Source organism: Diplotaxodon limnothrissa, linkage group LG11 (assembly GCF_057381915.1).
Source record: "Diplotaxodon limnothrissa isolate DT_005_m linkage group LG11, D_limnothrissa_male_GT1.1, whole genome shotgun sequence".
NCBI classification, from domain to species: Eukaryota; Metazoa; Chordata; class Actinopteri; order Cichliformes; family Cichlidae; genus Diplotaxodon; species Diplotaxodon limnothrissa.
This window is the reverse complement of record NC_140606.1, coordinates 35,428,284-35,455,235: the sequence shown is the minus strand read 5'-3', so window position 1 is coordinate 35,455,235 and position 26,952 is coordinate 35,428,284. Positions and strand designations below refer to the sequence as shown.

The 26,952-nt window shown below is 40.7% G+C and overlaps 1 protein-coding gene across 1 annotated transcript in view; it reads right to left on the bottom strand.

The window, feature by feature from the left end:
* znf385d (zinc finger protein 385D) overlaps window positions 1–26,952 on the bottom strand; it is a 95,534-nt gene that overhangs the window by 7,509 nt on the left and 61,073 nt on the right. Inside the window, exons 5-7 of the mRNA XM_085365904.1 lie at window positions 8,091–8,438; window positions 6,410–6,591; window positions 2,798–2,899 (exon numbers count right to left, since the gene is read on the bottom strand). Of these exons, the coding sequence (XP_085222030.1) occupies window positions 2,798–2,899; window positions 6,410–6,591; window positions 8,091–8,438 (632 nt within the window). The remainder of the gene's footprint in view (window positions 1–2,797; window positions 2,900–6,409; window positions 6,592–8,090; window positions 8,439–26,952) is intronic.

Genomic DNA, 26,952 nt, shown 5'->3' with positions numbered 1-26,952 from the left:
TCTCCTCCTTGTCTGAGCTCGCCACAATATTAAACATATCAGGTCCCCATAAGGAGAATCATGTGCTAACGGCTGTCTAAATGACTCGGGTAAAGTTTGTAGCATGCATGCTTGTTGTTTTTGTCTGCTTCCACTTGTCTTTGCACTAGGATGATGTCTGCGTAAATGTGCAGTCATATTCGTTGTGTTCCCACTAGTGCTGTCAGCGTTAATCTTGTTGAAATGACGTTAACGCCACAACACGGCAATCTCCTTTAACGAGCTACCCCTGATCGTGGGGCTAGACGGCCAACACGTTAACGAGCTAACTGCGCTAACACACTAGTTCCCACCCATGTAATTGAGCATTGCGTGGCACATCCAACATACTGTTTTACTTTAGTCCATGATGCGCTTACCTTCAGAGTCATACGTCACATGAAAACCAAAATAATTCCAAACGCCAGATCTGAATGAGGGTGGGGGAGGTTCAATTTGTCATTTTGCAAGGAGAGCTTAACTTCTGTCTCGCTGGCTTGCCATGCGCTCTTCCTTCTGACGATGCTGTCTGTGTTAAGCGCTCAGTGGATCTGCGCTCGACAGTGCAGCCTAGGCGGAGTAGTCGAACGCAGATTCACTGAGCGCAGGGCAAGCTAGCGAGACAGAAGTTAAGTTAATGCTCAATTACATGGGTGGGAACTAGTGTGTTAGCGCAGTTAGCTCGTTAAGGTGTTGGCCGTCCAGCCCCGCACGGGGCGTTAACGGAGATTTGCCGTGTTGTGGCGTTGACGTCATTTCAACGAGATTAACGCTGACAGCACTAGTGGGAACACAACGAATATGACTGCACATTTAAGCTGACATCATCCTAGTGCAAAGACAAGTGGAAGCAGACAAAAACAACAAGCACGCATGCTACTAACTTTACCCGAGTCATTTAGACAGCCGTTAGCACATGATTCTCCTTATGGGGACCTGATATGTTTAATATGCTGCTGAGAATATAGCCCAGAAGAAGCGTATAGTATAGCTTTTATTTTGGAAAGAGCCATTTCTCTGTAATAAACTCTCTTTTCCAAAGATGAGTGATTCCTCGATCAGCTAGATTTATTTTTTTATTACTTTGTTGTTTCAGCAACATTAAATTTAAAAACTGTACTTTTGAGTTAAAATATATATTTATAATAATATATGTAGAATAAATGACAAATTAAAAAGGCATGAACATTTTTTTTGTATCAAAAAAATATTGAACCGTGACACCAAAGTATCAAACCGAACCGTGAATTTTGTGTATCGTTGCACCCTATATATTTTATATATATATATATATATATATATATGGAGCCGGAGATCGACAGACGGATTGGGGCTGCAGCTGCAGTAATGCGGACGCTGCACCGGTCCGTCGTGGTGAAGAGGGAGCTGAGTGTAAAAGCGAAGCTCTCAATTTACCGGTCGATCTACGTCCCTACCCTCACCTATGGCCACGAGCTGTGGGTAGTGACCGAAAGAACGAGATCGCGGATACAAGCGGCAGAAATGAGCTTCCTCCGAAGGGTGGCTGGCCTCTCCCTTAGAGATAGGGTGAGAAGTTCGGCAACCCTGGAGGGGCTCAGAGTAGAGCAGCTGCTGCTCCACATTGAAAGGAGCCAGCTGAGGTGGTTCGGGCATCTGACAAGGATGCCCCCTGGGCGCCTCCTGGGTGAGGTGTTCCAGGCATGTCCCACCGGGAGGAGGCCCCGGGGCAGACCCAGGACACGCTGGAGAGATTATATCTCTCGGCTGGCCTGGGAACGCCTTGGTATTCCCCCGGATAAGCTGGAGGAGGTGGCTGGGGAGAGGGAGGTCTGGGCCTCTTTGCTTAGGCTGCTGCCCCCGCGACCCGGCCCCGGACAAAGCGGATGAAGATGGATATATATATATATTTAAAGATCTGCATCACTTTTTCCTCTATGTCCAAAGCAAGCAACACTTCAGTCCATTTTTACAGAGACTGAAATGACACGACAAGCACAACTTTTTTTAAGGTGGATTAACAAAGCAAGCTGATAACCGCCGTTGTGGTAACCACAATCTCAAACTGGGTTGTTAACACAAAGCTCGGTTGGTCAGGGTCACATGTATCGGTCTATAAGCTGAGCTTTGATTGCTGCAACCTGCCATTGTTACGCTTGGTAGTAATGTGCCGTGTAAACACCTAAATCGATACAAAAAAAATGAATGGCACACAGATATTCCATAAAACACATGTAATACATAATAGTCTGTTAACGTCAAGGCAGAAACATTCAGTTTCTACAGCTCGACCTGCGTCTGCTTGTAGAAGACTTCCTTTATTTGTATTCCAGTAATTTCAGGTACAGTAAGTGTTATTCACCATTTATCAGCTGTAACTCTTATCAGTCAATAACACCACCACAGAGTAGCATTATGAGACAAACATGTAAAGCATGTTAGATCAGGTAGTTGCAGTTACTTCTTTTCTGCTCTGACTATTAACCAGAATCAGTTTATACCGAGATTTGTTTGAGTAAAAATGATAAAAGTTCCTCTAACCTGGAGCACAAATGGAGAAAAACTGATATGTTGTCACATGATTAGTGTTTTACTGTGAATATAAATTAGAAATTCCCACAAAGAAATGAAAGGTGTACGCTGTAAGTTATATTTCCTAAATTTAGGATCGGCCCAGAAAATTGAAGTTGGTGTATCTCTGCTAAAAAACCCAGGGCTAAATCTGGCTAAATCCTGCTTTGTAACGCAGCAGTCTGGACCCGTGTTGCTGATAAGATAACAGAGGTGTGCAGTGACTCACCGGCTGCTTGGTCTGGCCTTTCTGTGGTTTGCTGTAGGGGCTATATTTCGGTTTGGCTGGTTTACCTGCTGCTCGGTCTTTATGACGCCGGCTGCTGATGTGCTGGAAATGAGAGACAGATTCAAAACGAGTCACACTTTAATGTTGTCCTTTTACTGCGGTTATTCCAATATTAAAATGACTATTAAGTCATTTGTTTTTCTGACTTAATCATTAAACCACCTCCAACACACAGAGCAGGGAGTCCTCTTCATGCTCTACTGAAAAATATCCACATTCAGTTTCATAACAATCTGTCTGAGACAGCCTCTTACCCTAAAACTGCAGTACCGCAGCAATAAAATGTGCAAATGTGGTAAAGTGTTTTGAATGTGTGCACCAATCTGTTAATGTGAACATGGTTTGTACTTGTACAGAATCAGTCAAATGAAAATAGATTGGGAGGCATCACTCGGGGAACAGAAAAGGAGGTACAATAACCAAAAACATACCTCTTGACTCATGGCAAAAGATCTTACAGCTTTATGGTTTTCACACCTGTGGTGAAAATGTCTGCACTTCTATCGCTGCAAGTTACACTGCAGAGCTTTTTACTAAATGCCACAGTATATCCCATTGTTAAATACAATTCATTTTGAAACCCTTGGAGATTCGGGCCAGATCTGAATAAACCAATAAAACAGAAGACAGAGAATTACAGTCTGACCTAAAGCCAGCAAATTCAGAGTGGGTACATGCTGACAACAAAAGGAAAATTTCTGGCTGTGTCTAAATTTCACAAGTCCTTGCAGTGGGCTTAACAATCATACTTTTCTTCTGCTTTCAGCTCTAACTAAAATGTTTCATGCTGGATTCTTTTCACAGAGAATTGCTGCTGTTCAGAAGTACTCAGCAAAAGTCCTCGCATGAAAAATTCATACAAATCCCGTCTGTCTTCAGGGAGAGAACTCGAGGTTAGCTCAGACTAAACAGAGTGGTCTTCAGCTACTGTAGAAGACGTTCCCCACATGACAGAATGATCAGCACTACAAGAAAAGAAGATTTGCACAGCGTCCCGCAGGAGCTATAAAGATACACACGAAGCTATTTCAGTCACAGTTGCATCTTTGTCACCTCTTATCGTACCTCACTTAATCTAAAATTAAAACAGGCAACTCCTTGACCGCACACTTTAACCAGCTTTTTTTATAAAATTTTTTAAGGATTTCCGCATTCATAAAGACCTCAGACAGATATCCAACAGGAATAAAGGCAAAACTCATTACTAGTTGCTCTTAAAATCCAGTCTGACTCGTACGTGACCTTATATAAGTTCGTTTTCAAAGAGGAACAAAATACCATTTTTCAGATTCAGACATTCAAACATCACAGAATAATAATAAAATAATCCTCAACTGAAAGAAACATCCATAAGCGGCAGGTTCATATCTCGAGGCGAGGATGAATTTGCTCTCCCAGCAGCTGCAGGTAACTGCAAGTTTTATAGTAATATGTTTAAAATAATAATGTAGTGTACTGTGCTTTCCTGCCTTCATCTGCAGTCTCAGATGGCACTGAAAAACAGACACTCACACCTGCGGCCAAGTTAAAGATCACCAATTAACCAAACAAGGACTTGTTATTTAATATATTCAGGTTTAAGATTGGTAGATGACAGGACTGCATTTCACACCAAGACACCCTGAAACAGCCAAGCACATTCTGCTTGTTGAACCAACGCTGCCTGTGTTGGTTGGGGTATGTTTGTCACATGGAGGATAAGAAGCTAGCTGTGGACAGCTAGCTCAGAGCACCATAAAAAGTCAGTCATCCCAAGCTATGTTTTAAGAAGGACAAAGGAAAAGCTCTTCCGCTGCCTGGTGATCTTTGGAGAGGTCAGGTCACTGCAGAGAGGATGCGCCCTGTGGCAACCACCTAAACCAGGACCTCCCAATTGATTTGCACCAACTGTAACACAGACTTCATGCGTCAGCCTGCAGTGCAGTAGCAGATGGTGTCAAGGCCCAATGACCATCTCGGTTTCTTAAGTCTGAGATGCCAATGGTAATTATTTTATAGTCGCAGTTTTCCCAGAGTTTCTCCCTCTCATACTGTGTTTATGAGATGTGTTTGTACTGTGTTTGTTTCCCGTTCTCGTATATCTTTGTTTAGAGTTGGTGTTACGGGTCCCAGATGTGAAGACCACAATAACAAAAAGAATACAAATCTGTAAAAATAAAGGTAGAGTCTCAGAGAAAGAATCACAGGAGCACTCGTGTCTTTTCCCGAATTGCATCTGAGAGGACAGGAAGTTGGTCCGCTCTAGGCAACCGCGGGCGAACGACTACAGTGTCAACAGTTCCGCTTATTATTTCTCACTTTTACTCTCCTCAATTGTTATGGACTACACGTAATGAATGTAAAATAATAATTGTCTTAATTGCTGACATATGTTTTTCTTAAAAATAATAAAATTTCCCAAAATGTGGTAGCACATTTGTGTTCACCACATTGGTATTCATGTCTGCTTTGGTTGGTTCCTGTTTTCCTTCATGTCCTGTGTCACTTTTGCTTCCTTTCTGTCTTCCCCTGATTCCCTGACTGTTTTATCCTGTTGTTAATTGTGATCACCTGTTTTCCTCTCCCTCCTGTTTCTCATGAGTAATCAGTCTGCTGTGTACTGTATGTAAAGCCTTGTTTCCTTTTGTCCTTGTCGAGCTGTCTGCAAATGCTTCTCCATGCTACCTTGCTTACTATTTATAATCTGAGTTCTTGTGTTTATCTTCCAGGATTTTCTGCTCTTCTGTTGTGTCTTTGACCTTTTTTCAGCTGAAAGTAGTTTGGTTTTTGTTTGCGTTATCTGCATTCTGTGTTTCAGATCTTCAACAGTCCATATGACACTGTAGGCACAAGGAGAAAATGGAAGCTACGCACAACAAACTGACGAGGAGAGTCAAACCACTGACACTAACCACAATACCACTGTGGTACCCTTAGTGAAAGGCAGTCATAGAAAAATTGCACTTACAAGTTCTAATGTTTGTGTCAGTTTTCCAGTCTAGCCATCCTCCTTTCCCCTAAACTGTGAAATGACTCATTTGGATACACATTTATTCAATCAAACATATTGTTTTTACTTTAACTTATTATATATCCTCCCCCAGTCTGATCTAATAAAGTCACAATGGCATTAAAGAAAGTGGTAAACCTCCAAACAGACCTTTTTTTAATAATAGCAATGAAAATATGAAGCTAAGTTTCATTTAGCTATTGTATGTCATGCACTGGGTTTTATTTCCATTTCCAAATGCAGGGAATGTGTTTGACAGATATGGAAATAAAATCAATCCTTTCACAAATTAGAATATTTCGAGACTGCTCCCTCAAAAGCCAAATGATTCACTGAATAATAAAAAAAAGACGTTGATGACTTTTAATTTTCTTTGATATTTATAATGCACGATGAACATGATGAGTAAAATGCCATATTATTATAAAAATTTTGATTTAATGTCAGTCTAATCCGTATCCGGCTTTGTTTGTTTAATAAGATCTTGTGATCAATTTTACACAGAAATCCATTTTCCAGTTTACTACTGAGCGAGTGTCTCGGGCTCCGTTTATATCTCTCACCTGTTTTAGCTGAGTCTCTGAGTTGACGTGCACGTCACATGTCTCACAGTAAAACGTTTTGTTCTGCAGGCCTGTGGATGATTTGGAGGATGTAGCCAGTTTGCTTTTGACTCCTGCTCGAGGAAAAGACTTGATGGAACCCACACCGCTCCTGGCCTCGAGCATCGTCTTGTGCTTCGTACCTGCAGGTTCAAACAGGAAGCAGTTTGGTCAGTACATGAATCTGACTCAACAGAGGCCACCTGAGGAAAAGGGGTCAACTTTTATATTATCCTTATGTCACAGATCAAAGTAAGTGAACAGTCCTATTAAACGCACTGAAAGTTGACCTTTTGACCAAATACTCCTCAGGGCTAGAGAGTAAGGGCCCGGTTGTACGTCACTCCCTGGAACGATACCTCCCCGAGCACTTAGCTACAAGGGCCAAGACTGGTTCACTGGTTCAACCAAAAACTCTTCTGAACTTGTTTCAGTTTCACTCAAACAGAAGCTCAAGTCATCAACACAGATGTCACTAATATGGGGCACTTATGCAGTAAATTAGCATGTTAAGCTGTTCATTATTCAGCAGGAAATCACTACATTTCAAATTGAAATGATTTTTGGGCAAACTTCTGGCAAACGATGCAACCGCTATTTGAAAGCCATTCGTTTAATCCAGATATATTTAGGTCCAGCTCTTGTAGCTCCGTGGTGTAATCCAACAGGTTGAAGAGCTAAAAGAAGGAGATCCAAGTTTATGCAAAACTGTCACTGCCAATTGAACTCAAGCACTGAACCCAAAGACGGACTTTTCCTTAATCAAAAGCAAACGGAATATTTTAGCTTTTACAACTGCTTAAAAATACTGTTGACAACAATGGGCTGCAAAGCATGGTCGAATGTTTATGAGATGACCAAATACTCTGTAATGAAGAAGCTTGATTTGTGTGAATTCGTGTAGAGCTTTGTGGTCACTTGTGAAATCCAGCTGCCCGATGAGTATTTCAGTAAGTGTTCGGTGTTTTCATGGTGGAGAAACTGTTTAGAAATCTTTATTTGACTGTTTTATGTTGTTGAAACTTTAATGAAAAAGTCAATGTTTAAAACAAAGATATCGCAGGCAGAAGCAGAGGAACAACCTCAGACTGAAAGCAAAGATGACAGTGTACTGTCATTTCCCTGTGTTGTGTCTGTGTGTTTGTGTGTGAATGCAGTATGAGAAATTTGTTTGAAACAATGACTGCTTTGTTTTCAAAAGCAAGGATGTCTCACAATACCTGATTAAAGTTTGATAAAAGGTTCCTATGGAAACTACAGAAGGATAATTGAAGAATTGTGTTTTTTCAAGCCCCGGAATGATTGCTGAAGACAGCGGAGATAACTCTACAATAACGACAAACAAACGCTTGAACACTGAAGGAACCCAGCAGATAACAACCTTCCCCACAAAAAGCACTGACTCACTGAAAAAATTATTTCAACACAGATGCTGTCATGGAAATTTCACAACATGGAATGAAACAATCATGCAGAGTCCGTGTTCACTGAGAAAAACACAACCAGCAGGTAAACACCTCATTCGTACAGCAGAGCCAACCTTACTTTTGTTGTTTTGTTTCAAGTTTGGGGGAGAAAAAAAAGGTCTGTCATCCACTCAAACTCTCCACGTTTGCGGCAAATCTTGGCACACGTCTCTCACCGCTATTGTGAGCCTCCAGCTGTGACGCGGAGTTGACTGCCACTTTGCAGAGGGAGCAGTAGAGAAGACGGCGAGCTTTCTCCTCCTCCGTTTCTGCGTCTGTCTCCGCTTCGGGTTCGGCATCGGGCTCCGGGAGGTCGGGTTCTGACGGGGAATCTAGCTTCGAGTGCCCCTCGTCTCCCCCAGCAGCTGAGGTAGTCTCTGGGGCTGCGGCCGCCGTGCTGCTCGGCACTGTCAGCGAGGCCACAGGTGCTGGCGACGGCGTGGTAGGGGTCGCCAAGGATGCCAGGGGTTGTGCTGTTCTGAGCACGGGGGAAAGCGCTAGGGGCGCTGTTCCAGGGAGGCCATCTGTAGGGAGAAATAAATCACACAAAGAAATGTCTTTGGTTTGAATCATATTGCTCCATCCATCATTCACGGACAGAAATGTTTTATTCATGTGGTGTTCACCCAACAGGTGGCTTAATGTGTTTTTATTGAGACTTCACAGGATCATTTCTATTTTTATTTGTTTGCTTTATTAAAGAACATAACATGAAATATTGATCTAAAGTAAAAGAGGTACTGCTGTACACTGCTATGCAGCCCATGCCTGCAGTGCTGCCCTACTTTTTTTGCCTCTGTCTCTCTCTCTTCTCTTTTTCTATGTTCATGAGCTTTGTTTCTTTTCTCTATCCTATTGCGTGCCGTGTCCAGCCAGAAATCAGTCTCAGTGTGCCATCCTTAAGGATAACACCCTTTGCACAATATACACAAACTAGGGATACATTGTTAGAGTATCTCCTAACTCCTAACAATATTTCATAACTCATTAAACTGGAACTAGTTCAGCACTAGTATTGACTGATACTTGAAGGCAAGGCATCTGTATCATATTGCAAATGGAAAAAGCTGCATCTAAAAACCACGGTGAGAAGGGGACTCTGCAGATATGTATTCATGAGCTGTTTCAGGTATTTAAGATGATCAGCTGTGTAATCAAACTGTCTGCCCTTCACTGTTTGTGTGTCGAGGCCATATGTGTGTTTTATAAATTAAGAACATGAATTTATCACAGCTCAATCTTCTTGTCACAATTAGCCACGCTGTGAATTTCATTCATGGCAGGCCTAATTATATTCAGACATGAACAGTGCTACTCGCAGTGGTAGATGGTGTAGATGAGCCGCACGTCATATTTAATAGATTCACCTGAATCACTTTAAAATGATGTCTCTGAAGCTAGCACAGTTCGTTTTGTTAAACGTGCTAAAGCTCGACTCCTCTCTCCTTGCATCTCTTCCACTACTGAGTCTTTGATGAGAGGGACTAACACACATGGAGATGAGGTGAGGAAAGGAATCAAGGATGCACAATCTGAGAAGGTAGGTCAGTGTTTGTGTGCAGCCCTGGGTGTGGCTTTCTTCCACCGGCACCAGGACTGCCGCACATGGCTTCAATCAAGTACTCATCAAGCTGCAGTGTTTATATTCCTTTCACTCACTTCCTGCCAAACTGTTTGCATCACCGGTGTGGTAGCAACTCCTGGCCCTTTTATAAAGATTTTCTTAGTTGTAACTTGGCTCCGTCCTTCTTCACAGCTCACTGCCTGCTCCAGTCTCACACCAAAACAACACCGTTCATGTGCCCGTCCACTCTCCACCAGTTACTCCAGCTTCTTCCCCCTACTTGCTCCTGCTTTGCCAGCTCAAGACTCCAACATGGTCTGTTTTTGGGGCATGCCAGCTTTTAGTTCTAAAACCTCAAAGTATATTCAATTCATGAAAGCCGAGATTTGGAAATGATGGCTTATGATGGCTGGATTCAGATCAGGTTATTTTTTCTATTAATTATATAAACAAAGCTGAACGGTACAAACTATATACAAGCGGATCCTTGAAAAACAAACATCCAAAAGCTTTTCCATCCAGACATGTTCGTTGTTTGGGAGCAGACAGACGTCATTTTGCAAAATCAGCACATACGGAGCGGTTGAGAAGCTACAAATACAACATGTTTTGTTGCTAAAACTTGGAGAAACAAACTGCACCGAAAGCAACAGCTCCACAGTCACAACAGCCTTAAACATATACTGCAGATAAACGTGGCAACATGACTTTGGCAACATAAACCCTGCTCGGTTTCGAGACATCTGTCATGAAACAGAATGGAAACGTGCACTTCCAAACACTTGTGCAAGCTGATGCATGTGCATCACCATCCAGTAACACACAGAACGCAAGTGCAAGAGTTTCAAATGGCAGCCATCAGACTTGCTCTTGTCACTTGTTCTAGTGTTTCTCTCAGAAAAACACCATCACACTCACTGGAGACTCTGACATGATAACACAAATAGTGCCCTGAAGGATAAAACAAAAAGAGATTTTAACTGATGAATGAAAGTGACAAGATGTGAACTTCATAGCTGAGGGAATGTGTAACAGTTTACAAGGGTGTCAACCTCAGTTTCACTAAAGGCCACAGTGGGAAATAAGAATCACATGAAGGCACAGACATTTGTTGACTTGCTTTAACTTTATCGAAAGAGTAAACGCAATTGAAGTCCTAAAGTTGTTTAGCCATTATATCATTCAGTCAAGCAAAATAATGATAATGCGTTCTCATTACAATTATACAAGTTGGCTACCATACAGCCAACTCACAACACACCAGCCTGGATATGACTCCTGGGTCATTTATTAAACCAAATGCATCCATCCATCCAGGTGTAAAGCAAACCAGAGAATCTTTTCATTTTGTTCTTGCATGTGTGTCTGAAAGTTTTACACAGTTTGTTTCACAGGCCTGAACATGACAACTCTGTGTGGTACATTTTATTTAAAAAAAAAAAGACCTTTGATTACATAGATTATATGTACCATGCAGCCTTCTGCCACTAAAATAGACTGCTCATAAAATTTAAACTGCCTTTTGCTCCATCGCTTTATCTGAGCTGAATCTCATATTGTGCTGTAGTCAGTTTTTTCAAAACCTCGAACATCAATATGATGGCTCAGATTGTGTTCCTGCAAAACAGAGATGTGTCATAGCAAATACATCACTCTTTCAGGACTGAATATTGTTTCTCAATCGAAGCTTATTTCCAACACTAAACATTTGTTCTTGTTTCTCTCTTTTCTTTTTTTTGGTCAAAATGTGGGATTATTGCAAATTTTATTTATTTTTTTGTGGATTTTGTGTTACTTTCTTAGCATTTGGAGTGAGAAACTTTCAGACCAACCCTAACACTATTTTGAGGTAATAACCCGAATTTTTGGACAAGCGTCTAGGAACCTCTTGAAATCACCTTTCCCTTTTTCCTGCCTTTTGTGGTAAATATTGCTGATGTCTACAACAACAGACTGCATATAAAAGATGGATTTGGCAACCATGCTGTCGCACACTGTTTTGCTCTGTTACATTTTTGAAACTTTGAGCTGATGTTTTTTTGCTATTGCTATCTTAGCTTGTTAAAACAAGGCATCAGGAGTACGGAGAGGATCCGACTGAGGAGAGGTGCTGCTTTGCTAATCAGAAGATTTGCCTGTCGATGAGCAACGTCATTATCATGTTTACATGATGAAGAATCAACGAGAACAAAAGACGATCAAGTGTTTACTGAGGTTACAGATCAAAGGAGCCGTAGACTTCTTTATGATCATTCTTTTTGCAAACACAGTAGTTATCCACTGCTGCCAAATGATTTCACTCTTTACATGTGGAACTGATATCCATTTTTCATATACAGGGTGTGCTTACAATTAGGGGGACCAAAACATTAAAAGTTATATACAGACTAGATTAAAAATTTTCAAAGGAGTGAATTGAGCTCTGAAGGACTAAGTTTGATGTCTCTGATTTACACAGTCAGCATTTCTGGTTGTTTTTAGCTTAGTCTCTGTAAAGACGGACCCAACACACTGTTACGATTATGGGTTTTTAATAGCACTTTCACAGGTTGAGCCTCTCTGTTCGCAGCTTGTCTCGGCACACACATCTCCTGCTCCAGTCTCCGGCTTCACTATAAGAAAAGAGACGTCTTATTAAGCAGATCGTCACCACCTGTGGCCTCACCTGCCTTCCCGGCACCGCCCGCTTAAGGTCTCTGTACCACCCCTCCCCTGCAGCTGAGCCAGGGACCACACCTCCACCACAGTCTCTATCAGAATCAGAATCAGAATCAGAATACTTTATTGATCCCTGGGGGAAATTATTTTTTGTTACAGCGCTCCATTTTAAACCAACATTAAGACAAGACAGACAATACGCTAACTAAGAATAGTACAATATATACATATATATACATACATACATACATAAGTCACTTATAAATAAATATTTGGAAAAGAAACATGTGTAGTTATAGCAGCAAACAGTGTGTTAAGTGGATGCGTTGTACAGGGAGATGGCCACAGGCAGGAATGATTTCCTGTGTCGTTCAGTGGTGCTTTTCGGTAATCTCAGTCTCTCACTGAACGAGCTCCTGTGACTGACCAACATGTCATGGAGTGGGTGGGAGGTGTTATCCAACATTGTCTTTATCTCTAAGCTCAGTAACCAGGAATATAAATTTTATTGCTATATATTAGTACAGCCCAACACTGTAAATATACCACATTCTTCTGAACATGGAAAAACTTAAGTATAAAATGAAGACTAAAGCAAAAGAAAGAAAGTATTAAAGTTTAAAATAAAATGTTTACTTCATCGGCACAAAAACTGATTCAAGCCGTACAATCAGACTCAAAAGAACACACATGACTTTCTAGACCAAAGGCAAGAAGATCTGATTTCTATCTAAGGTGTTAAAATTGCTCCAAGATGAGTTGTTCAGGCGATTACTGATTACATGCCAGATCAGGCACATAAATATGAAACAAACTATGCAAGCAGTCGCACCTCTAATCTGCTATTTGTATGAGAGATCACATTAACGTGTACAAAGAGGCTGCTGAAAGACATGTCTGATATTTTTAGGAACAAACACAGCAGCAGATCAATATATTTGACTCCTAAAACAACATCACGTGTCACAGTATGGAATACAGAAGACTGCTGCCACATCTGCGAAAATGAAATTTTGCCTTGGCGGCTCCGTCTGATCGATGCCAATGCCTCACAGTTCCCCGCACTCCAGTGTCACAAAATGAAGATCAGCCAGCCAGGAGAGCAAATCAATAGTGAATTATGTCATGCTATTTTTGTGGGCCATTATATATGGTTCTTATTTATCCCAGTGGAGATGTCGCCAGTTGGCGCCACAAAACTCTCCGAACGTACATTGTGACTGAGATCGCTCAAGCCAAAGGTTACAAAATATATCAGAGTTGAAAGCAGCAGACCTCCAGCAACAGAGCTTTATATGCTTTACATCTAAAATGATTGCATCAGGTGAATACTGCGTATAATTAGTGAGTGCTGAATGGTTTCTAACTGTAAATTTTAGACAGTACACTTTTGTCCATTAAAGTATTGATTGGAAACCGCACTAATTTTCCTGGCATTGACTGTATTCATGCAGCATGTCTGTCTTCTCTGAACCACCAACAAAACCACAGACCACTCCATGAATCTACTTCTCCACAGCCACAAGGAACATCTATTTTTAAAATTGTGATATTTTTTTTTTTTAAATAAATGCTTCATCCAACCACTTTTCTCCACATTTTCACAGTTGTCCAAAGTGGCAGCCAGCAAAGCAAAGTGGCCAATATTTCCTTCCCCTGAGCCACATCTCTCAGCTCTTGCTGGGATGTGTAGTCCTTGGGGTGTTTGCTGCCTGAAGGCTTTTCTTCTTCTCCTTGAACATGCCTGGAACACTTTTGCAGGAAAGCATCTGAGAATCCGCTCAATCCTGAAGCACCTGACAGCATTACCTTACTAACAGGGTTTTTGCACACCAACTAAACACTGTGCAGAGAAAAGCCTCTAATTTTACAATGCTGTGTTGCATTTCCTCCTAATTTTACAGAAAAATGAACAAAATGAGGGGATTTAGAGCAAAATAGGGGATTTTAGAATTTATATGATTGTTGTTGATCTTGCTGAAGAAAGGGGAAAAAAAAGTAGGAAAGTTAATTTTATACGTCTGGATTCAGAGCTTTAGAAATCATCTTTCCTATTTTACAAGGAAAAATGCTTAGTGTAGCATCCCAGTCAGCCATTTTCTGCTGGTGTTCAACTTCCATGCCATTTCAGTATCCTACGAAAACTATTGGCGCGTTCTTGTTTCCATGGTGCCAAATCCTGCCATTCTGTAAAAGCTGCTTGCGTCTTCTTAGCATTGTTCCTGCACAACAGTGCACCGTGGGTAAACATGTTATTTTTCCACTGAGCAGATTTAATGTCATAAAAGATCACATTTCAACCTGAACCACACACAGCCAAGCAGCTTTCAGCGCCTAAAGAGAACCAACAAATGACAGGGCAATCTTCAGTCACATGCCGGGGCGGTATTTGACGCCGTGAGATGAGAACACATTGAAGCTATTTTTTCTCGGGCGTCTGCTCTGAAGCCGTACACTGTTTGAAACTCATTACAGCTGCTCAGACCTTTGATCTCATTCTTTGGTTTTGATCAGCTCGTGACTGACAGATTGACACTAAAACTAAAAGCTTTGCCTGAGACTGGATTTATTCTTTACCCCGGCAGTCTAACCGAGCCGCTGACAACTCAGAACCAATCTGCTTATCAATCTCACACTCTTCAGACTCCTTCGCGTATAAATAACACCCCGCAAAATTCAAAGCAGTCACTCATTTTTAAAACAGTGTTTTCCAAAAAGCCACGCAGAACATCATTTAGATGCGCATCGCTAGCAGCTTTTGCTGTTAACAAATATCTATCCATTAATTTCTGTGAACCTCTAATCCAATTCAGGGTTGCAGGAGGATGGGTGACGGGTTGAGCTGCTATCATTGGTACACCCAATCCATCACAGCATTAACAATTAAATTATAAGAATTTTACTTTTTTTATTTCTATTTAATTTTGTATAATCAAATTATTTTATGAATTTCATTTTGTAGTATGTCTTTGATCAGAGCTGTTAAGAAAGAATAAGAATTACATTCGAGCCTGTTCTCACTGCATGGGCATCAAATAATACTGTTAGTCGAGTGTTTAGTCAAAGTTCTGTGTCACGGAATTCTGAGACCATTATCACGACATCATATGAGTAGTTAAAAACCAGCCAACCAGTTAGTAAACGGAAAGAAAGCAACGAGTGAAAGTTAAACTCAACATGAATCAGTTTCCAGGTGCACAATCATGTGGTTTGTATCACTGGCACATAGGGCTGGGTGTCGTCACTGATTTCTAGAATCGATTTGATTCCGATTCACAAGGTCCCGATTCGATATAATCCACGATTCGATTTGAATTGGAGAAATTTAGCCTCAGACAGCCAGAAATATTATAATTCTGATCATTTATGATTACATATCGATTTTCTATATCTACAAAAAGAAAGCTGACACTTGTGAGACTTCATCAGAGATGTTAGCATCACAGCAGATGCCTTTGTATCAAAATAACAAAACATTAAAACACATGAAGATCGTCCTGTTCCAACTTTGTTATTACCCTTCAAATATTTGTTGAACAGTTATCCATCTATCCATTCTCCTCCATTTATCCAGTTCCAGTGGAGCCTATCCTAGTTACCATGGGGCACACTCAGGATAGGTTACCAGACTATCGTAGGGCCAGCACATGGAGACAGACAACCATTCACACCTACAGGTAATTTATAATCCGACCCCACTAACTGTTGGAGGAAGCCCAGAGAGAACCCACACATGCATGGGAAGAATATGCAAACTTCACAACGAGAGGCCACAGCCAAAAGGTGGATTCAAACCCACAACCTTCTTTCATCGTTAGCAGCAATGCTAACCACCGTGCTGTCCCCACATGTTTGTTAAACATGTGTACATCGTATTTTAAACATATTTAAGATCTTTAGACATCAGATAAGAGTCTTATACAACCAATACTTATAAATTAATATACAATTTTTTCATGAATAAAGTTTAAATGATAAAAGTGCCATTGATTAATTATAGCTATTATAAAGTGATACTGACTTAAGCTGCTGATTTTCAGCAGTTTAATCACTTGTGTTGCTGCAGTTCTTTTATCTGATCTGTCCTCTCAGATCTCAATAGATACCCTGGTTAGAGTCTATTGCTTGCCGACTATACTAACTTCACATTTTTGAGCATGGCACAGTGTGCACGTGAGGATATCTAAACTCTTCTGTTATGTCAGTAGATGCTTTGGATGCCTGCAGAGTGATTTAAGGAAGAACATCTGGTATTAAAAGACTATAATTTCCAGGTTCTGCAGTTATAAACATGACTTAAACATTTACTTAAAAATTTAAACTCAACTTGATAGGGGGAAATAACTTCACCAATTAGCTGTGTGTATATCCTATTTTCAGTGAAGCAGACTTTATACAAGGGCGAGAAAATCTACCCAGTCCTGTCAATCACAGCACAGTCAATTACCATACCCAAAGAAGTAATTAATTTGTCAAAGAAGAAAAAGTCGATCTTGGGAGGAGACAAAACAATCCCTTTGGAGTAGTGTGAGTAAGGGCATCTGCTGCTAAATTAAACACGAGGAACTTCAACTGGTTTAACAGCAATTTTCAGCATGAATGTGGCTTTACATCGCATCCCATCAAGCCATTACTACAAGAACAATAATTAATTAGTTAACTATTTATGATATGGCTGACCCTCCCAGTCCAGATAAGTAATGTTTATGCCACAAGCAGAGCAGAAAAGCGACCTCTTTGCCCCCTGCAATTACCCACCACTTTCTCCCAGTCCGCTTGGGTATGCCAAGCGTCAAAACAACCTGAAATCACAGCGATTAACTCGGGCAGCCTCGCTGCGTTCACCAGCTACCAAAAGTCTGTCATCACACCTGCTTCTCTGGGCAGATTTTCAGTGGCGTGGTGAGCAGTCTGAGTGCAGTTTCAAAACAAGTTCACGTAAAGGTTTTAGTATTCTTGCGAGCCAGCAATTCTATGCCTGTGAGTTATCATTTAACTGATTTTGGCAGGGGTTCTCACAATTAGAGAGCTGCACCACCAGAATCTGAGATACTCGGGTCTATACTGGGGATTTTCTGTCCTTCGTGTATCAGAAGTAACATCATCGTAGGAGAATAAATGTCTGTATCAGTCAGAAAACTGACAGGCTAATGAACAGCTTTGCAGGGTGCTTTTGTTGAACAAAACTTCAACATTTTGGCAACATCCTTGTGTTTTGATACCTCAGAGAGACATCAACCAGTTCTCTTTGTGAAGTTGGCAAAGAGACAGATCTGTTTGGTATAGTTTAAAACAGCGGCTTCAAGCAGAGGGAAATAATTAGCTTCCACGAGATAAAGCGCTCCTTTATAGAGTTCCAGTATTATGAGGTAGTGAATGGTGAGTGTCAGCTTGCTAACATCAGTAAAGACCACATTAAAGAACCACTAGGGTGTTGTTCAGATGTAGGAGAAAAAGTAAAGCCAAAACTTCCTCATGAGGTGAGGATGCTGATGTTCAGCGATTTCCACAGATGTATTTTGTTTGTGTTTCTCTTCACAAGCTTCTCCTCAGCAAATATTTTACTTGCCAAGTGCTTTGTGTGAAAGGTCAGTATTGCTTGCTTCTCAAGTGAGTGTTTAATCCTGCAGATGAACTTCAATTCCAGCATTGTGAATTGTTATAGTCCTGGTTCTGCTCTGCAGCAATGTGTAACTCAGTCAGTGGTTTTCCACCTGGTGCAGGTTCTGGCTGGTATGGACCTCCACTTAGAGAGACTACACTTTACTACATGCAAGCTTCATTTAGGAACAGCGGCTCTGGAGTGCAGCCCCAGGTTAATGCTACCACAACAATTGGTAGAGTAACACAAGATATTATTGGCCAGCGCTATCTACTTAGCAGCAACTGAGCTTTCAAAATAAGAGCGATGTGTTTTCAAGTACATAAATCACATACAATGTTATTTTCTCCATAGAAAATGAAAACACTGCTAAAACATACACCAATATACTCGAGTGGCCATACCTGGGGAAACATAATATCTCATTTAGGATTGAAAGCTTTGGGTTGGCTCATTTCTAGTGAGCTTCAAAGATGTTGTTGGCATATTTTTTAATTTGCACAGATGATAGAAGTTTCCACCTGCTTCCAGTCTTTATGCTAAGCCTACTTAATCAAATCCATCGATACATTAAATTTTACTTAGCTGTGTGAATTATAGCTCGTGGATATATTTAACCATTAACGTTTGATAAAAATGCAAAGGAAATCTGTGAGGTTCTTCTTCATCTGCTTCCTATAGAAGCTGGTTGGTGAGCCCATCCCATGTTAAGTCATGCATGTATTTGCCCTTGTGTTGGGGTGAACTCATCTACCACGGTGTCATTAAAGAGCCATTTGCTGTTCGAGGACCAGGTGATTAAAGTGTACTTTGGCTGGCCTAGGACGCCCTGCTCTCCGGGAAGCCTCTTGTAATCCATATCCCCAGTCAGTGTGACCTAACTGGCTGTGCAAGGCCCAGTTAAGAACTCAATCCCATCTCATTAATGGAGGTAATGACTGTGATCAATCTAAAGTTGGTAAGGGCGAGCCGGGCAGGGTATGTGGGAGAGAAAGAGAGAGATAAATATTGAGGGCCAGGTAAAAGAAGGGGAGAAGAAACAAAAGGGCTGAAGACACAGAAAGATTGAGTTGGAGCGAGAGAAAAATAAGTGAAATAAAAAGTGAAATGAGAAAAGTAAGCAACCTGTGAGACCAAAACAATGGGAGACAAAGTGTGCGAAAGAAGGAGGACGAATGACAGACGGTGGTAGAAAGAGGGGCGTGTGAAGGTGAGAGGAAAGAGATAACATTAAAAGGGAGCAATCGAGTAAAGGACACAATTAAAGAGGGAGAATCTGAGAGGCTGAGAGTGGTGAAGGCAACAATGATAAAGAGAATTGAGCGAAAGGCAGATGGGGAAAGAAGCCGTGACCCTTCGAGACAGAACACAGCCTCTTTTCTTTCCTCTGTTTGTACCCCAACCTCTCCCGACTCCCCTGACATTTCCTGTGGCGATAGAGGAGAAACGTGGCTCGGAAAACTTTCCGCCCTGTTTAAGCTTTCGGGCAGTCACAAGACTCCCCAGAGATCTGATTACCTTCCTCAATGAAGCTGGATTAAGCTCTTTAATTAAAATGATTGGGCCTTATTATATGCTGTCACAATTTAAAGGACATAAATCCCTCATGGCCCTTGAGTTCTGTCAAATTTCATTTGACATCCATGATTTTTTTCCTCCCCTCTTGTCAGTATTCAAAGTGAGTAAGTGAGCAAGGCTGAATATTTCCAGCACAGAAGACTGATAAGATGACAAATTTGCATTTACAAATAAGTGTGCGTCAGTGCTTGCAGTCATCTTTTTTTTGTTGTTGTTTTTGTCGAAGGGGAAAAAAGCTGGATTATCTCAGACACTTAAACACAGCAGGCGTTATTGATTTGAATTCATCTCTTTCCAGTTTCATTCTAAAGCAAATGATCCGTATCTAATTTCTATTGGAATGTTCCTGTGGTTACACGTTGGCGTGCAGAAACCTCACAAATGAGAACGTTTGCAGCGCTGCGCAGGTATGGAGCCAATCTGGTCACACGCTCATCAGGTATGCTGCTGCCTCTGACGTCTGTTAGAGGCTTTTTTCGAGCTTGCGCGTGTACATGGATACACAAAGGCTAGAGCAGGGTGGGGTGGAAGGGCGGTGGAGCTAGCCTCCTGCCTCCCTGCAGCCTGCCCCATTGTACAGCTGCTGTCAGTGCTGGCATGGCTCCCCTGACAATCTGCTCTTTAATAGCTAATATCAGGGTACATTTCCTCAGGCACTGGACTGGAACTGAGAGATGGCGGGCTGTGCTATGGGCATTTCTCTCTCTCTCTCTCTCCCACGTTGCCTTTCTCGCTTTACCACTGCTCTCTCTGGTGCTGGTGTAAAGACGCGCACAAACACACTTGACAGGCAGCAGCTGAGTCATCTGGCTAATCTGCTATCTTACAGTGTCCAGTTGCACATTCTTCTCATAGAGCACGCAGGTACAGTAACATTATGATGTAAAGAATTTAGATGCTATAAATGTAAGTACACACTTTGAAGCAGACCCGTAAACGATAGGCTGATGTTCTTTGAAATGTATTTTTTTAAGTGGTGTTTGCTTGCTCTGGTTATTAGAGAGGCTTTCAAAAAGCCTGGAAAATGTTATCCCTAAACTGCAAATACATTTAGCTAAACCAATGAATTATAATCACTAAATATACAAACATGCTTTTGCAATTTCACAGTAATTCAGTGTAATATTTAGAGTTTTTAGAAAGATCTAAACATTAGTTAACCTGACCTAATTTGAAATTAGCAGTTGAATTATTGCACTGTGTTTAAAAATAATATTTTCTTACATGCTGAAGGATGAAGGAACCCGATGCTCTCAGGGTTTAGTGCGTACAGATTGATGACAGAATTATTTTCTTTGCTGGATAACAGCCTGCAGTCGTCTCACACACGTCTCCGGAACAATCCTGGCCCATTCTTCTTTGGCAAATCTCTGAGCTCCTCCACATCGGATGGTTTCATATCATGGTTCTTTGTCCTCGGTTCAACTCAAAGACTTTCATAAGGATTAAAGTCAGGACTTTGTGCAGGTCAGTCAACAATGTTTTGGGTCGCTGTTGTGTTGGACACCAGAACAACAACCCAAAGCCAGTTTGGGTCACTGACTGCTTGAGGTTTTCTTTCAGAATATTTACTTCCGACTTTCTTTAGGATTTTGTCCACCGTCATGAGATTACCGTGTTACAGAGGCACTGAAGCCTCCCTGCAGGGTAATATTCCCCCCACCGTGCTTCCCTGAGGCGAAAGTGTTCTCTGGGTTGTATTTCTCTCCCTTCTTTCTCCAAACATTGGCAGTGTCTCTGTGGCCAAAGAGCTCTTGTTTTGTCCACCCAAAGACCGGCTTACATTATGCATAATCATTATGCATTTTGCATAACCTTTCTCCAGGTTGTTCTTAGCAAACTTTAGTATAGCTTGAAGGTGTCTCTTCTGCAAATGTGCAGTTTTCCTTGGTCCAGGGTTCTACTTATTCTCCTTTTTTAAGATGACAATCCCTGCCTTGGCTGTGTCATTCACTAGTGTCTTGGCAGTTGTTCTGGGGTCTTTAGACACATCTCTCACTAGTTTTCTTTCCAGAATCTTTGAAATTTTTCACATCCTTCCTCTGCCAGGTTTGTTCTGTACAGCGTGGCTCTCTTTGAATTTATTGACGATACTTCTTACTTCTTAACAACTGGAAACGCTGTGATAACTTTGTGTCTCCTGCTTTGTAAGCATTAACATTTTTTTCCTATTTTTAAACTGATTTATTTCAAGTGACAGCTCAAACCCTTCCTGAAGTTTATATACAGTTAAATCACAGCTGTGGTTTGCTGTGTCGATCAGTAAAAAAAAAAAGTTAATAATACTGATTATGTTGCGTTTTGTTTTTCTTTTCTAATTCTGTCATTGTGTGCACACAGATATAATTTATGTTTTTAAAGAAGACTAGTGTTTTTAGAAATGTTGTGTTAAAAATCACTTGCTCTGTAAAAAAACAACAAAAAAAAATTTTTAAATTTCATAGGGAGGCTAATTATTTTGTCCTCATCTGTATGTAGAAGGGGTTAGTTACTTTTACTTACTGCTAAAATCTTAATTCACATGACACAACTGAACTTCACGCAAAACCAGCAGGCAGGGATGAAGTCCCTTACCATGTTGGCCAATCAGAAACACTGACACTTTTGGTCCCGCCCACCTGAGAAGCAGAGGAGTTTATTGCAGTGTCGTCAGTTTAAATCAGTGTCAATTAAATGTGATGTGGACCACAGCTGCATTACCTGTTGTATTGTTAAGCCTACTGCAGCTTATTTTTAATTAAATCCACAACATGGCAGAATGTGACGGATATCACAGATTTTTGTTTTAACACCCACCCACACGCGCACCAAAGGTGAAAGGAGGAAAGTGTGATTGTTGCAGTAAATGATGTTAATGGCAAAAACAGCTTATGAATACAAATGCAGAGGTTGTTCGTGGAGTCCTCCTCCCACTATTATTTGTATATTCCAGCTGTGCGTGATGTCTTTTATGCATCCACGCTCATAGCTCCTTCAGCACGCCTCCTCTCTCCTTGAGATGCATTTTTGGATTTGAGATATCCTTTGAGATGAGCAGTGAGATCAATTTCTGGGTCAGAGGAATCCCGAGAAATAGGGGCAGAGGAGAGAAATATCAAGGAGGGAGAAAACTGAAAATGGACCTTTTTTGGAAAATTCTTGCAGGGTGAAGATTTTCAGCTCTGACTCCTCATTTTCCTGCTATTTAAAGTTTGTGGTCGACAGGCAGGAACATGAAGAACAGGTGCTGTAAAAAATAACCCGGTGTATAAGTCGACAAGTTTAACCAGCTTCAAAAGTTTCATATTGTATTCGCAAACAAAACAAAACAGTAAAAAACTCTCGGCATTAATCAAATATTCACCCAACTGCAGAGCTCTCATTACAGAACACTTGCAATCAGATGTATTTCTACCAAACACAAATGAGCAATCAGATTACATTGTTTCCACCATGGATCTGTTGTACTGAAATTATAATGGAAATCATATATTTTTCCACTTGTAGTTAACAGAGCAAAACAATCTAATTGAAAGCCCACTCTGCAAACGTGCACCGAGCTCTGCCTCCCTTTTTCCACCGACTCTCACCACGGCCATTACTCTTCTGCGATCTCGGCATTTCATTAGCGCCAGCTTTGTGACCCTGATATACCATCAAATACTTCAGCCTTACAGATAATGCAGCATTTACCCGCCTCGACAATTAATTCTTTTGACATCTGAGTACATTAATATTCATTACCCCATGCCACTTGTGACAAACCACCACCCCCACAAGCTGTAGATATGATCGTGAGATGCTGTATAGAAATATAGTTGTTGTTTTTTTTCTCCCCTCTCTTTTTTTAAGGGCATTGAAATGATTAATAGCCATTTGTCTGTGTGGTTATGACAGCTTGTTGTTTAAGGTCCCAGAGGTCTCTGTCTGTGTATAATGTGTTTGCAATTTTCCCCAGGCTTGAGTGTAAGTTTAATGTCAGAGCTGTGTAGAATCCATTACAGATGAGTATCTCAGTTCAGGTGCAGTGGGAGGAGGTCAATGTCTGAGCCCTACCTTTGTTGTTTGGCCTTTTTATTTTATTTTTTTTTTATCTCAAGAAAACGTGCTTTTCCCTCTGGCGTGCAGCGCTATTTCGCGCTTTAAATTGTTTCAGTGTCGGTTGGCCAGTTTTTAGAGATCCCTTTCTTCCCTTAAATATAATGCAACTGAAGGATGTTTGCCTTGTGATGTTCAAAGCACAACATATATAAGTTTGAAGAACTTTCTGATGACTACCAGCTGCACACTTCTTTTCAGCTAGCGCAAAAAAAGTGTACAGCTGGCGAACATTAGTAGGACAACTCACGTCAGCGAGCCATCATCGATGCTTTCATCGTGTCTCAGTGTCGGGAACATGAGACTGTTCATGCACACTTTCTTTTGCATAGTACTGCAGTTCTCACTCTGGGGTCGGTGGGGGAAAACGGCTCATTGCAGAGATTAAGACCTCAGAAATCTGCAAACTTTGTGGCTTAACTGTATCAGCTTTTCAAATTATTTTTTTTCTTTTTGTTTGGTTTTATTACTGTTGCAACTTTTAGCACAGCAACATAAATGATATTTAGTTTAATCTTATTCAAGAGAAGGCGACCATTACAGAGATATCTGCAAAACTGACATCAAAGCAATCCAGATGGCTTTTCAGGAGGAAGTATTCCTTTAAGGTCTGAATGTCTTCACATCTATCAGCTTTTTCCACTAAAGGCTGTATGATTTTATAGAAAAATATTCAATCACCGTCACTGCATAGCTAACTTTCATAGTTACTGTAGCTTTGGAAATATTTCAGTCAGATTGAGTTATATTGGTTTGATATGCTGTGTAGCAGGGCTCTGCACTGGGATTGAGGAGGTAAATTAGAAGTCATCTTTTCATTTTCAAGAAAGAATGAATCACAGATGTGCCACTTCTAAATGACTTTCTACAGGGTCATTTTCTACTTCACAGAAAAAAAACACACTGACTTTGATGATGTTAGACAATGATGGACACAAACGCACAGCAAGGAAACAGGCTATTGTGGCTAAGGTGGTCTTCAACAAGCATACGTGATAAATATTACAAATGATCAAACTGCTCTTACTTCAAAAAGCAACTTTACAATAAAAAAAAGTCTTTTTTGTTTGTTTTTTGGAGCCAATTTGACCAAAAAAATGTCGGAGCCACAAAATTTATTTGGGCCTTATAATGAAGGTGATACAGCCTATTAAGTATGAATTAGCCTATCAACATCACTAATAGGTGTAAATAATTAAGATCATTAACCACATGAGACTACTCTGCAATGCGATATTTACTACTGAACTACTAATGTTGAAGGTAAAGCTCTTCTGTTTTCCTCAGCTGCACATCGCAATCGACCTTTAGGTCTGTAAAAACAATATTCTGCTTGTTCTGGAAACATCTCACCACATTACTTTTTTCTGTTGTTTGCTAATTTCTCATTGTGGTTCAAGCGTGAGAGTAAGTCAGCAGCATTAGCACACAACTCTGTCCAAACACACTGTTAAAATCTCTGTTTTTCCTCCCTGGATTTTCTTTTTGTGGATTAGGAATCCACAGCTAGAGGGACTCAGGACCAGCCATTTATTTGTATACATCCATGTGATCCACCAGTGTTGAGGTATATCAAAACTAATAGAACGTGGGTAGCTATGGACATTTTAATTGACAAAATATGAAAACAATTGGTAAAATTTAGGTTACACGTTTTTACAGCTGGATAAACATGAGGCGTCATGTACAGAGATGATAAATAAAGTCAAGAGATTGGACTCACTGCACAGCAGTCTAGCATGTCTAAACTTTTGGATGCTAGTGTATAATACAAAAAATAAATAAATAATAACTTTTCCACAATCACACGAGCCAAAGACGGCTCCATAATCACAAGTTGTCTACTGATACAGTCTATTAAATCTTATTGTCGAATTAAAAGAACAACATAACTAATCAGTGTTTAAAGACAACCTCGTTTTATTTCAGTCCATTGTTTCATGTTGATTCCAGCTGTGTCTATTTTAAAATTCCAGATTGTTTATTTTACAGTTTAATTCTTCCTCAGTGACCATTACATTTCAGAAGACACGTTTCATTGTGACATTTCATCAACGGGGCTTTAGTGCTTCTGTCTGCTGCTTTACTCAGATAACTCGCATAACCGCCGCTGCCATGTTTGTCCTGAATGACTGACAGAAATGCTCAAGAGGAAAAATTGTGTTATGAAATAAAAGTGGAGACAAAAATGACAAGCAATTCATTATCTAATGTGGGATTCGTTCAAGATGACATTTAAAAATTCGATGGAAGCAAAAGATGACGGGAGATGCTTCACAACTTAACTTTGTAAACGTTATTTTCAAACATATATATCTGCTATTGTGTATTCTTAAGTAACTTCAGGGTAACCCCCTGACCGTGGCTCAGGGGGTTGGGAAGCGCATCAGTAACTGGATCGATCCCCGGGCTCTCTGTCCTGGTCGTTGTGTCCTTGGGCAAGACACTTCACCTACCGCCTACTGGTGTTGGCCAGAGGCGCCGATGGCGCGATATGGCAGCCTCGCTTCTGTCAATCTGCCCCAGGGCAGCTGTGGCTACAACTGTAGCTGCCTCCACCAGTGTGTGAATATGAGAGCGAATGAATAGTGGTATTGTAAAGCACTTCCAATCCATTATTATTATTAATCACAAAAACTCTTCTGTAAAACCTGATTTCTTACAAATCCAGTTGCTTAATTGCTGAGTCCTGAATGCTCAAAGCTCCCACTAAATATGAACTTCCCACAGTTCACATGAAAAGAGTAAACAGTGAATAACTATTTAATTAAAATGTAATTCTCAGCAGCAGCCGGGGGGAAAAACACATTCAGTGCATTAAATATTTAGGAATATTAGATATAACATGTTTCCTATGTTGGTCAGAGTGCGTCGACTCTTTTGTGACATAAATACACGAGAAACTTAGATTTTTAGCTCAAAGTAAAGTTACTTAGCGCATAATATAAGTATTATAAATTTAGCCATAATTTCTGAAATGCATTTAAGATTTAATAACTACTGTCCCTTCAGATGTGTGACCTCCAAAGTCATAGCTTGACTTAGCATTACATCACATCACATCCCCTCTCTTACGGTAAATGTCGATAGACTGCAGTGTGGGTTGGCTTCAGGGAAGCTCGAGTGCAAATTGCTTCTGTTAATGGTTTGACATTTGTATAGTAGCTAAGTAACTCTGCGGGGTACGAGACAGACTGCAGCCAGGTGTGAAGCTCTTAATATAACTTAAAGACTAACACATGATGTGCACCATGTGAAATATATAAGATTAAACTGCCTGTTTGTTAATGCTCTTTTATGATACTGTTTTAGGGGATACAGAAGAAAATTGTTATCCGGCTTATTTGAGGACCCTGGATATTCCACTCATCCATTTTCTTAACCACCTATCCAATTCAAAAGCCACGAGGGGGTTGGAGCTTACGCAGACTATCATGGGGCCAAACCCTAAACAGATTCACAGGATATTCCTCCTGAGAATTGACACAGTTTTCAAACATTGCTATATAACGTTTCACCTCAAGTATTCTTTAAAATGCCCGTATGTGGCTTAATAACA